At 42.2% G+C, this 13,223-nt stretch overlaps 1 protein-coding gene across 1 annotated transcript; it reads left to right on the top strand.

Moving 5' to 3' along the window:
* The first annotated feature begins 1,660 nt into the window (after positions 1–1,660).
* Positions 1,661–12,348, top strand: AHSG (alpha 2-HS glycoprotein). Its single transcript, XM_016186722.2, has 7 exons — positions 1,661–1,956; positions 4,985–5,095; positions 6,333–6,417; positions 8,232–8,395; positions 9,624–9,725; positions 10,973–11,056; positions 11,646–12,348. Exons 1-7 carry the CDS (start codon positions 1,744–1,746, stop codon positions 11,958–11,960), a joined length of 1,074 nt encoding a protein of 357 aa, XP_016042208.1. The 5' UTR covers positions 1,661–1,743; the 3' UTR covers positions 11,961–12,348.
* The last annotated feature ends 875 nt before the right edge of the window (positions 12,349–13,223 follow it).

The raw sequence follows: 13,223 nt of genomic DNA, 5'->3' as shown, positions 1-13,223 counted from the left end.
GATGGGTCCTGAAATAGGTGCAACTCGGAATGTTCCTAGACATGACCACAGAATGTGAGCTCAGACCTGCAGGGATGCAGAGGTCACATAGGCTCCTGTGCTAAATATGGGCCCCAGATTAAATCGAGGGGGTTTACAGTTAACAATATTTATACACTTTTCCCATATATGAGACCTATTCTCTTCCCTGACCAGCTTTCTAGTCTTTTTTCCAGCTATGACACCATCGCCCCAGACAATAACTGGGGTCCACCTGCATATCAGATGGCAGGCTCAGGCAAGAAATAGTAAAGCTATGAACCCCTTGGAATATACCTAAAATAGGCCTACTAGCTATTTCCAAAATGGAGACCCCAAATCTTCATCTGCAATATTCTTGCCTTTAGGTTCATGATTAGTCAACAATTTGTTCTGCTTTATATCTTAACTCCCTTTCAGCCATCAGGTTCTAGATGCTACCATGATGCCAACCAGCCTTCCCTGGGCAAACAACCCCACCAATGTGTCCTGGAGCCCCACCTCCTCAGAGCCCTGCCCCTCTAGGGAAAGAGAGAGACAGGCTGGGAGTATGGATTGACCTGGTAACACCCATGTTCAGTGGGGAAGCAATTACAGAAGCCAGACCTTCCACCTTCTGCACCCCATAATGACCCTGGGCCCATAGTCCCAGAGGGATAAAGAGTAGGAAATTTATCAGGACAGGGGATGGGGTACAGAGTTTTGGTGGTGGGAATTGTGTGGAGTTGTACCCCTCTTATCCTATGGTTTTTGTCAGTGTTTCCTTTTTATAAATAAAAATTAAAAAAATAAAATGATACCTAAGCAAAAGAGAATATATATATGTATACACATATATATATGTGTGTATATATATGGAGAAAGAGAGGGAATCATCACTCCTTTATATTTTTATTTATTTATTTTGGATAGAGGCAGAGAGGGGTTGAGAGGGAAGGGGGAGATAGAAAGGAAGGAAGAGAAAGACCCCTGCGGCACTGTTTCACCACTTGTGAAGTCCCCCCCCCCCCGCAAGTGGGGACCAGGGGCTTGAACCTGTAGTGTGTTCACTTAACCAAGTGTGCCACTGCCTGCACCCCAAATGGATTTTACTCAAGATTCTGGCCTTTCCCATAGCTTCCCCTTTTTTTCCTTCCTCATTTTAGATGAATAGCACGCTTGCTATGTCAGTGAGACATGTCCTCCCCTCCCCCTACTCCCCCCAGTCTCACTTAGAGGAGATATTCCTCCCAACTTTGTCAAATTGTCCCCCTCCCCAATGCCCTAATTTCTCCTCACAGTTCCATGGCATGCTCAGAGCACAGTAGAGAGCACTCCCCCTGCTGCCAACCCCACAGCATTGGTGGCTGGGTGCCCCTGTCTCCTCACCTCTGCACACACCTCATCCCACCCCCGCTGCCTCCCTGGGCTACATATGCGATGCATGGTTCAAGCTGACTCCGGAGTGTCTCCCAGGTCCCTGTCCCCAGCACCATTGACTTTGGCAGATTTCTTGGGGACCAGCAATGTCCCAACCTGTTTGCTTTTCCAAGGCCAATGTTTGCAGGGGTTTCTTGGAACCAGAACAAAAACCATCCCACATCCTTATGCAATTCCTCTGCCAGGATCTGGCAGATAAATAAAACCTGCAACCCTTCCATCCTTCTGCTTTTCCTAGCAGAGCACCTGGTTGGCCCAGAAGCCTCCGGCCACCCGCCTGCCTGCTAGGACCTCTCTGGAGCAGCCATGAAGTTCCTAGTCCTGCTCTTGTGCCTTGTGCAGCTCTGGACCTGCCAGGCTGTCCCTCTTGCCACAGATCTGGGATATAGGCAACCCAACTGTGACGACCCTGAAACAGAGCAAGTAGCCCAGGTGGCCATTGACTACCTCAATAGCAATGTTCTTTGGGGCTACAAACACACCTTGAACCAGATCGACAAAGTGAAAGTGTGGCCTCGGGTAAGTGAACCTGCTGTGTGTGTGTTGAAAAAGCTACCTATGTAGACAGCTCAAGCTCTCTTAAAAAAAAAAAAAATCACATCTTCCAGCACAAGTGGAACTGTAGTGGGATGAATGCTCTGATTTTTTTTTTCCTCCAGGGTTGAAGAAGGAGGGAGGTGCAGGGCACAGAGAAGACATTCCATGCTGTATGCTTCCTGAGTCTTCAGGAGGCTGTCAGGTGGGGGTGTGTGTGGGGGGGACTGGTCTACATCATAGAAGAAAAGACTCTGAACACTATTTTGAAGATCACAGATAGAAAGGGTGACTTGATGGAACAACTACAGCCCAAGGAACTGGGTTCTAGTTGCCAATTTACTTCAGACTAAAAATCATTTCTGTTTCCTGGCTCCTTTTTCTCTGGATGAAGAGTAAGAATAAATGATACCAGCTTTGGAGAATGCCCTGCTATGTGCTAGATCACTTCCTTCACCCTTCTCACCCCTAAGTCCTGTTCAATAGATATTTGCATTGTGTTACGGAAGAGGAAACCAAGGCTCTGATATATCTGAGGCAATGTTTTTCAGCCTAAGGTCATATACTTGGTTTTGTAAAAAATATTTATTTATCCATTATTGGTTAGAGATAGAGAGGAATTGAGAGGGGAGGGAAAGATAGGGAGGGAAAGAGACAGAGAGATACCTGAAGCCTGCTTCACCACTCATGAAGCTTTCCTCCCTGCAGGTGGGGATGGAGGGCTTGAACCTGGGTCCTTGAGCACTGTAATGTGTGTGTTTAACCAGGTGCACCACCGCCTGGTCCCCAGGTCACATACTTTGTAAGCACTGAGTGGAATTCTATTTTAGATGTGGCTTTTTTCCTCCCTGTATACAAGCTGTCTCCCAAAGACAGTGACAGAGGGAGAAATCTTGGCAACAACAGGATTTACTTTACCGAATTCTAGTCAGGAGAGTGTGTGTTCTAAAGCCAAGGGTAATAAAGATCAAGTTAGAAAATATGTCTTTTTCTAAGATTTGGGGAGGCAGTGAAAAGGTATTTGTTTAGTGACTATTCTGAAATGATATTTCATATCTTATATAGTATAATTCTCTTAGCAAACATGGAGGACAAATATTCCACAATGGGACCGGTGGTGGCGCACTTGGTTGAACGCACATGTTACAATGTGCAGGGACCTAGGTTTGATCCCCTGGTCCCCACCTGCAGGGGGAAATTTTTGCAAGTGGTGAAGCAATGCTACAGGTGCCTCTTTCTCTCTCCCTCCCTGTCTATCTCCCCATTCCTTCTAGATTTTTGGTTGTCATCGTCCACTAAATATATAAAGCTAACAACAACAACAAAGTTCTGTGGGAAAGAACTAATATCAGGTTTATGCTGTGAGGGAAATTGAGCTGAAACATGTGGAATTGCTATTTTGTATAGTAAAAGCCATCAAATATTAGCATCTGAATACAAAGCTGAGAAAGGCATAGTATTCACGAGCAGTTTACAGCCTGGGAAGTAAAATAAAGTAAACATCAGGATGTCTGAAGTGATTCTTTAACCTCCGATCTCACGATGGAATAAAATATTGGAAACCAGGATTCCACCAACTACATTTAAGAAGTGCGTGGTCTGGGAGGTAGCACAGTGGATAAAGCACCGGACTCTCAAGCATGAGGTCCTGAGTTCAATCCCCGGCAGCACATGTACCAGGGTGATGCCTGGTTCTCTCTCTCTCCTCCTATATTTCTCATAAACAAACAAACAAACAAACAAATTAATTAAATCTTTTAAAAAAAAGAAGAGCTGCAACGGGAATTGGGCAGTAGCACAGAGGGTTAAGCGCACTCGGCGTGAAGTGCAAGGACCAGCATCAGGATCACGGTTTGAGCACCTGGCTCCCCATCTGCAGGGGAGTCGCTTCACAGGTGGTGAAGCAGGTCTGCAGGTGTCTATCTTTCTTTCCCCCTCTCAGTCTTCCCCTCCTCTCTCCATTTCTCTCTGTCCTATCCAACAATGACGGCATCAGTAACAAAAACAATAATAACTACAACAATAATAAAAAACAAGGACAACAAAAGGGAAAATAAATAAATATAAAAAATTAAAAAGAAAAAAAAAGAAGTACTGTGACTAGACTAAAGTGCCACCGTGGTTCAGGGAAAACACTGAGGGTTCAGAAGAAATAAATCACGGCATGCCTCTTTGAGAGACAGGTAATGAAGGGACATTGAGACTTTCACTCATGGCAGATCTGGACAGACACTTTCCTTGAGAAATCCAGGACTACTCGACTCCAAGTCACTGCAAGTCCCTAAGTGTTTTCAGGGAGTTAACCTGGGCACTTCTACACATCACAATGGCTTCCTCTGGGGAGGAAATCCCCACGCTTCAAGGACTTGTGAATCAGGTAGAGCTGGGCTGAAGCAAAAAGGCACATGGTACCTTTTGGATTGTCTGGACTTTGAAGAAAGGATATAGAAACAGGAAAATTAGTAAGAACAACTGGAAGGAGTTACACTAGCTGCCCTGTGACTGTGCTGGTCCACTATCTTAGTGATAAACATCCACATTTTTCAGAGCCTCACTTATGCCTTTCATCACCAGCAGGGACAGTAGAGAGCAGTAATTTTTCAGATTAAAAAAAAAAAAGAGAAAAAGAAAGGATGATGAGAGGGAAGGAAGAAAGGAGTAGAGGGAAGGGTAGAGAAGACAGAGACAGTACGTTTATATCACCATTTTAATAAGAAAGCAAAAGCCAACTTTTTCAAAGTATTGCTTCAAGAGTAAATTTTTTAAAAATCAGATAAGCTTCTGTATTCATGTTTGGCTTCTAGGTAGAGCTCACAGTAATGACTGCAGCTCATAAATCTATCCAAGCCCATGCCTTCTTCCTCCTGACAAATATTCGGAGCCCTGCAGTTGGCTGAGTAGCTTCTTGTCCAGTCCACAAACCAGGCCAGCGCTACTCAGCAAGAGAGTTAAACTTTGACTTATTCAGTGAGGTTAGTGGAATAACTTACTTCTTTCTTTCATGTCTTCACAGAGACCCATGGGAGAGGTGTATGAGCTTGAAATAGATACGCTGGAAACCACCTGCTATGCACTAGACCCCACCCCCTTGGCAAACTGCAGCGTGAGGCAGCTAGCAGAGCATGTGAGTCTACCTGGCCCCCACAGTGTTTGCAAATAGTAGGTTCATTTGTCCCACTTCCTAGCCTGCTTGTATGGCTACCCCACCCAGCTTCTAAAACTCCCCATTCCCTGAAGCAGATTTTTATGACCATTCAATGTCTTTTTATGACTCTTCCTGAAGTTAGAATATATATAATTTCTTTACTGGGGGATTAATATTTTATAGTTGACAGTAAATACAATAGTTTATACATGCATAACATTTCCCAGTTTTCCACATAAAAATACAACCCCACTGGGTCCTCTGCCATCCTGTTCCAGGACCTGAACTCTTCCCCCCACCCACCACAGAGTCTTTTACTTTGGTACAATACACCAACTCCAGTGATATCTATCTATCTATATATTTATTTATTTAAAGCATTTTATTTATTAATTAATGAGAAGGATAGGAAGAGAGAGAAAAAAACCAGACATCAATCTGATACATGTGCTGCCGGAGATCGAACTCAGGACCTCACGCTTGAGAGTCCAGCACTTTTATCCACTGCACTACCTTTTGTACCACATAAGTAGATATGTTTGTAATGGATGTTTCTATTTTTAAAATATATTATTTATTTATTTATTTATTTTTTGGCTGGTGACAGAGAGAAATCAAGAAGAAAGATAAAGATAGAGAGGGAAAGAGAAACAGAGACACCTGTGGCATTGCTTCACCAATTGTGAAGCTTTCCCCTTACAAGTGGAAACTGGGGGCTTGAACCCAGGTCCTTACACATTGCAATGTGTATGCTGAAAAAGGTGTGCCACAACTCATCCCTGACAGAGATTTTTTAATGATTTATTTTATGTGCAACATATAAGAGGAAATTTCACAAGGAGAGAGAGAGAGAGAGAGAGGTCAAAGTACCATTCCAGTATATTTGGTGCTGAGAATCAAACCCAGAAACTCAGGCATGAAAGTCTGATGCTCTACCAGTCCAGCTGTTTTCCTGGTCACAAGTGTGTAGCACCAGTCATAAGTGTGTAACATTTCATTATCACTCAGTGAAGATGGTTTGGGGAGCTCTAACTTTCATAAGCAGAGTGTGCTAAGTAAGAAGTGAAAGGCCTAAAAAGTTGTTAAAGAAAAACTAAAGGAAAAAAGTAAAAAAGAAGTGAAAGGCCAGCCCTCCTCCTGGGCCCTCACTCACCATGTGGCAGGAGTGAGTGGGTAGGGGGAGTGGGAGAGTGTGAACCCCGCTTTGTTTCTCCAGGCTGTGGAAGGTGACTGTGATTTTCATGTGCTGAAAATGAATGGCCAGCTTACGGTGTTATTTGCAAAATGTCATTCCAGTCCAGGTAAAGATGGTGACTCCTTTTTATCTTACAAAACAGAGTGAGGAAGGAATTTGAATTGTATTCAGTGTAAGCAATTTTAGTGTCTTTGTTGGCAAGGGAGAGAAGAAGCCAACTTTCTTGGATTTGGGGATTTTAAAACTATGGTGTTTTTTTGGGGGGGGCTGTTCTCATTGGAGGTTTAAAAAAATGCCACATTATATAATATACTTGTGTAGACCTTAAACTGTAGGTAAACTGAATCATGTGGAAATCAGACTTATTAAATATTAGAGTCTTTTACCAGTCAATTTTTTTTGCATTTAAGACAAATGATTGGATATTCTTCTATTCTGTCATATCTGTCCTGTTATATACACCGAGTCTTTGCAAATTATATTTTGCTCTTTCACCTAAAGTAACTATACCATACAGAAACTACTTTAAATAATATAAACATCTGAATCCTCAATAGTTGCAGGGTAAAAGGTACCACAGTTTCACTGAATGCCTTAAGAACCATAAACATCTTCTGGAATTTTTTTATTTAATTAGTATGTAAGTTCACTACTGAAGTAAGTTTGGATTACTTCACTTCTGCTAACTCAGATAATGATTCACATAAGTTTCCACTTTGAAATATCTGTCTATCAAAAATTTCATTTTGGGGGTTGGGTGGCAGCACACCTGGTTGAGTGTACATATTACAATGTGCAAGGACCCAGGTTCAAATCTTTAGTCCCCGCCTGCAGAGGGAAAGCTCTGCGAGTGGTGAAGCAGGGCTACAGGTGTCTCTCTCCCGCTGTGTCTTCCTCTCCCCTCTTGATTTCTAGCTATCTATATCTAATAAATAAATAAAGATAATAAAAGTTAAAAAATAATTTTATTATTGCTGGAACTTTCATTATTTAATGATACTGCATTTTTAATACATGTTAAAAACAACATGCTCCTTTTGGTCATTTCTAATAGCACTTGAAAAATATCCCTATAAAACATTCTTTACAAGTGTTTTATTTATTTTTAATGAAAGAGAAATACAGAAAAAGAGACTAGAGCAGTGCTCAGCTCTGGCTTATGGTGGTGCAGGGCACTGAACCTGGGAACTCAGAGCCTCAGGCATGAAAGTCATTTGCCTATTATGCTGTCTCCCAGCCCAACCCCTTGCCCCATCAAATTCTTGCTAATATGTTTTATATACTATATATAACATATGCTTTATATATTTTTATATAAAATATATTTTATAACATTAATAGTTTACAAATACCACATTATATTCAATGGAATACTACTCTGCAATTTCAAAAGATAGCGTTATACCCTTTGGAACAAATAGGGGAACTGAAGTGAATATGCTCAGTGAAGGAAGGAAGGAAATGAAAGACAACTACTGGATGGTTTCACTCATCTGTGGAATACAGAGAACTGAAACACAGACACTTGCAAACACATATTGTGTAAGGAACCAAACTAGCTCTAAGACTTTGTGAGAATCATGGCATTTATAGTTGGGTGAGGAGTGGAGGGAGGGGTTGGGGAAGGGGAGAAGAGTAGAACTTCGGTGGTGAGTGTGGTATGGTGCTATAACCCTGTAATCTTACAATCCTGTAAAACATTGAGTCACCGATAAAATTTTTAAGAAAAGATAAAAAACGTCCCCAGCGGAGAGAGGTTGCTACAGAAATGCCAGCGGAACAGGAACTATAACCAGAGGGTCAGTATGAAATGGAGATGGTGCCAGCCATCATTTGGAGGATCCCATCCTAGCCTGTCTAAATAGCAGGATTGGATACAAGAAATTTCTAGCCCTAATCTCAGTTGCTTTCTGTGCTCAGATTCTGCAGAGGACGTTCTCAAGGTGTGTCCAAACTGCCCCCTGCTGGCTCTGCTGAATGACACCCATGTGGTGCACGCAGTAGACGTGGCACTGAAAACCTTCAATGCTCAGAGCAACGGCTCCTACTATAAGCTTGTGGAAACTTCCCGGGGTCAACGGGTGGTAAGACAGAGTTGCTTGCTTTCTTTCTTTCTTTCTTTCTTTCTTTCTTTCTTTCTTTCTTTCTTTCTTTCTTTCTGTCTTTCTTTCTTTCTTTTTTGTGCTTTTTTTTTTAAAAATTCAGGTTAGACAATTTGGTGGTACTTTGGAAATGCAAAGGATGAGGGACGGAGCTGATGCAGAGATAGCAAAGGGTGGCAAAGGAGTGATGGGACAAAGGGGGAAGAAAGAAGGCTGGGGCAAGGTGGGGTATGAGGCATCTGTTCTGAGAAGCAGAAACTCTCTGCTCGTTTCATACACTGAGCCACTGCAGCACAGGTTAACCTGTTCCTGCAAACAGTCAAGTCCTCAACTCCTGTTCCACTTACCACCAAGATTCCCTGTCCTTTGGCATGAGTACCCACCGATCCAGAAGCACTTGTAGTAATGGACGCAGTGGTGTCCTCTATTTCACCCATCACCACAGCATAACGGCGACTCATACAAGCACCAGCCTATTTATACTGATAACAGTATTTATACTGGTCTAACACAGGACCCTTCTGAATCACTAAAAATGTCACATTCAGTGGGCAGTTTTAGTTCACTTGACTGCAATGGATTTCTAACATTTGAAGTTCTGTATGCCCACCACAGTATACTTGGAAATGCAATGCATAATAATTCTGATACCAGAGTATGTGATTCTAAGACATCCTAGTCTACACCAAATTAATACTACTAAATGCCCACATGCTCCAATATCTATAAGAAAGAGAAGCACATCTTCTAAAGTTTCACCTACATGTTTAACTTGTTTCCATCCTGTAAAGTAAGAGGAAGAGGTATTTATCTCTCTGTTCTCCTGCCTCATCTTGAAGTAATCTGAACCTTGGGCATCAAGTACAGACAAAGAAGTAAGGTCATGGAGAGTGGGGGTGAGACGGGGTTCCGACTCAGGTCTATTTAAGATCAGAATTCTTTCTTCTAATCTAAAAATCCACCTCTGCTCACATGATGGTCAGTGAATACCTGCACCTTCTTTAGGGAAGAACCAAGGCAACTTTGTATATGAACATTGCAGAACACATCCACAACAGCTGCTCAGGGAAGCCACACAATAAAGTCTACATGAATGAGCTCCCTGGAGTTCTGTGACACTGTGGTCCTCTCCACTTCTCCTCAGCCTATCCTTCCTGTGTTTCTCACACTGTCATGTGACCTCACAAGCATTTTCCTTTATCTTCATCAGCTCCTGCCACCTTCTACTTATGTGGAATTTGCAGTTGCTGCCACTGATTGTGCTGCGAAAGATGTCACAGACCCAGCCAATTGCAACTTGTTGTCTGAAAAGGTGAGTGAGTAAAGCATTCTTAGAGCATGCTAGTGTCCTGGGGCTGTGGAAAAAGAGAGCAGTGCAGAGTATCCAGGATGTTCTCTGCATTGTCTCTACCCCCCCCCCCCCAACCATCCAGAGCTGTCACCAAATCATGTCACCCTTTGGAGGTCCCTGGAATTTGAGGAAAGACACAGGCTGGTTCCTGACTGAGTCAACTTCTGCTAGGCTACTGAGAGAGTGAAGTGTAGTTTCTCAGGACACACCTCTGACATGGAAACTTGAAAGTCCTTGAGGCAATAAAGTCTACTTGTAGGAATTCTAAGAGATGTGTGACAGAATACATCTATAAAGAAAAAAGAATCCCACGCATGCTCTAAATTCCCACCAGGAAGATATCACTTCAGAAAACCATGAAAACACTAAAAATTGTTTTCAAAGAACATTGGGCAATATAAGAAAAGGCTGACATGTTACAAGAAGTAAAAACATAGGGAAAAAAATGGTATTGCTGCAAGTATCTCCATTAAAAAAATACACACACTCGGGGTGGGGGGAGAGAGAAAGACAGAGAGAAAAACAGAGAGAAAGAGAGAGAGAGAGAGAATGAGAACAGAGTACTGTTTACCTCTGGCTTTGGATTATGATGGTTCTGGGAATTGAACCTGAGACCTAAGAGTCTCAGGTCTGAAAGATTTTTGCATAGCCATTATGCTGTCTCCCATGTCCAAATATCTTAACTTTAAATGATATTTAGTAATATTTTAAGATAAGAAAAATATACACTAATACTTAGAGAAATTCTTAGGGGTCACATTGTGGTGCATCTGGTTGAGCACACGTGACAATATGCAAGGACTTGGGTTTGAGCCTCTGGGGAAAGCTTTGTGAGTGGGGAAGCAGTACTGCTGGTGTCTCTCGGTCTCTTTCCCTATCACCCCCCTCCCTATGGATTTCTGGCTATCTCTATAAATAAATAAAGATGATAAAAATGTAAAAAAAAAAAAAGAGAAATTCTTTGGGATCACCATTTCTGTGGTCATGGCTGGATGATTTACTTAAAGTATTTCTGTATTTTCAGTACTATACCTAGAATTACATCTTATGTTTCTCCTATGAGCAGAACCCATATATTCTACAAAAAATTTTTTCATAAAAGGAAAGAGGAATTTCAGTTTCTGCCTTGTCTGTTGGAGTAATAATGGGTCTGAGGGAGAAATTCATGCTTTGAAATTGTTTACATATCTCTTCTCTTTTGGGGGCAGCAATATGGCTTCTGTAAGGCAACCGTCTTTGAGAAGGTCGGTGGGGAAGATGTTGAGGTGGCCTGCACCCTGTTCCAGGCACAGGTAAGGACTTCCTGGATATACTTGTCCTCATCTTTGTAACACAGAAACCTTACTGGTTATGCAGCATGTTAGTGACCAAAGAACATTTGCTGCCCTGTCTTTTTGAATCCCACAGTGTAAATACTAAGTATGTACAATCACCAACAAATGGGTTGATAGTTCAACTACACCTTCCCATTCCACAAACCCGTCCTTACAGGGAAGAATAGTCATACTGTGTGGTAACAAAACCACCGTTTGGCTTGCAGGTTAGTGTGGGGATGGGGGAGGTTGGAAATAGATTCCAAGTTCGCAGAGACTAGATGGTCACAGTGGCCTGACAAATAGGACAGGGTGCTTTTGCTAGTGGAATGTGACTATACGTGCCCAAGGCAACTGGAGAGACTGGAGTCATCAGAAGCAACTTATTTTTCGGCTGTTGCTCTTAGGACAGTCCTTTGCACCTAGGCAACTCTTATTCCTTGCAAGTAAAATGTATTAATGTGAGAGAAGTGGATGAGGGTTTCATCCAGATCATGGGTGGGATAGCCTTGGGGGAGGAAGGTGGATAACAAAGGAAGTGATTCTCTTTCTGCATGTATTCCCACAGCCCCAACCAGGTGCTATGAAAGAGGCAGGCCCCACCACTGCAGTGGATTTGGCTGAAACCCCACGTCCTCCAGTCCTGGGTGCCCAGATGGTAGGTGCCTGGCTGGTAGGTGCCAAGATGGCAGGACCTCCCCAGGGAGTCCAGGTGCACCGGGCACATTACGACCTGCGTGATACCTTTGCCGGGGTGCCGTCTCACGGGTCAGGTTCATTTGAAACACTGGACTTGAAGAAAAAACATGAAGTAAGAGTCACTGTTGGTGGTAGTGCAGGGTTCTCTCCATGCCCAGGAAGAATCAGACACTTTAAGGTCTAGATGAAGTTGAATGATGAAGGTTTGGCAAGGAGGACATAGATACCATTGTATCCAAGTCTATGTATGGGTAGAGACTTTGCCTACTATCCAAGCAAGTACTACATGTGGCCTAGACTTTACAAGTTTTTTGAATCCCAGATTCTCTTTATGCCTGGGAGGACAGAATCAGAGGAGATGATAGTTATGTTTGATGGGAGTGTTAAGGCTGGCAATGTGGCTGTCATTGTTTAGATGCTAAACCATAAGCAGTATATTCTCTTACTTCTGGTTGACCTAAAAACACCATTGGAACTGAGACTTTGAAAGGTGCTGTTGTCATGTTAATGTCTGCTTCTTAATAAAAGGTTCTGAAGGACTTAATAACAATTCAAAAAAGGTTCTAAGCTGATGTGTGGTCATAATTATTTATCTATTTTTCTAAACTTATATATGTGTTCAGTATCCCCAATAATTACAAAAATACCCCTAAGAGAAATTAAAAGGAAAATATAACAAAAATTTGCTGTAAATAAAGGAAACCCATAGGTATGTTTATTTCCTAAAGAGAAAATAATTCGTATTTCATAAGAGACAGAAAATATTGTTAAAGGACCTTCATAAAGAAATTTGAAGGGTTGGGTGGTAGCGCAGTGGGTTAAGCACACGTGGTGTGAAACTAGAGGACTGGTCTAAGGACCCCAGTTAGATCCCCGGCTCCCCACCTGCAAGCGATGAAGCAGGTCTGCAGGTGTCTATCTTTCTCTTCCCCTCCTTTCTCCACTTCTCTCTGTTCTATCCAACAATAATGACACTGATAGCAATAATAATAACCACACCAATGATAAAAGGGGTGGGCAACAAAAGGGGGAAAATGGCCTCCAGGAGCAGTCGATTCATGGTGTAGGCACTGAGCTCCAGCAATAACTCTGGAGGCAAAAAAAAAAAAAAAAAAAGTCTTCAAAAAAAAAGAAAGAAAGAAATTTGTACAGATAATACAGTCATTACTTTCTTCCCAAATCCATCTAGGAAAGAAATATGAATTAATAGTGGAACCTCACTTTAGTTATACCTGTATTTTAAAATAACTGTTGACTGTAGTATAAAGACATAGCCGTTTATTATGCAAGACTGGTCTTTGTAGACAACTCGTTTTTAGTTCTCAATTTAAAGTTCTGATTTATGATATGATTAGTAGGATAGAACCTGGGCAGGTAAACCTAGTGAATTTTTGTAGACACTATTCAAGTGCTTAAATAGCATAAGAGAATAAACAGCTTTCTGCTA

This window comes from Erinaceus europaeus, chromosome 9 (genome assembly GCF_950295315.1).
Source record: "Erinaceus europaeus chromosome 9, mEriEur2.1, whole genome shotgun sequence".
Lineage (NCBI taxonomy): Eukaryota > Metazoa > Chordata > Mammalia > Eulipotyphla > Erinaceidae > Erinaceus > Erinaceus europaeus.
Note: the sequence above shows the minus strand (reverse complement) of the source record. Positions and strands in the feature narration are given on the sequence as shown.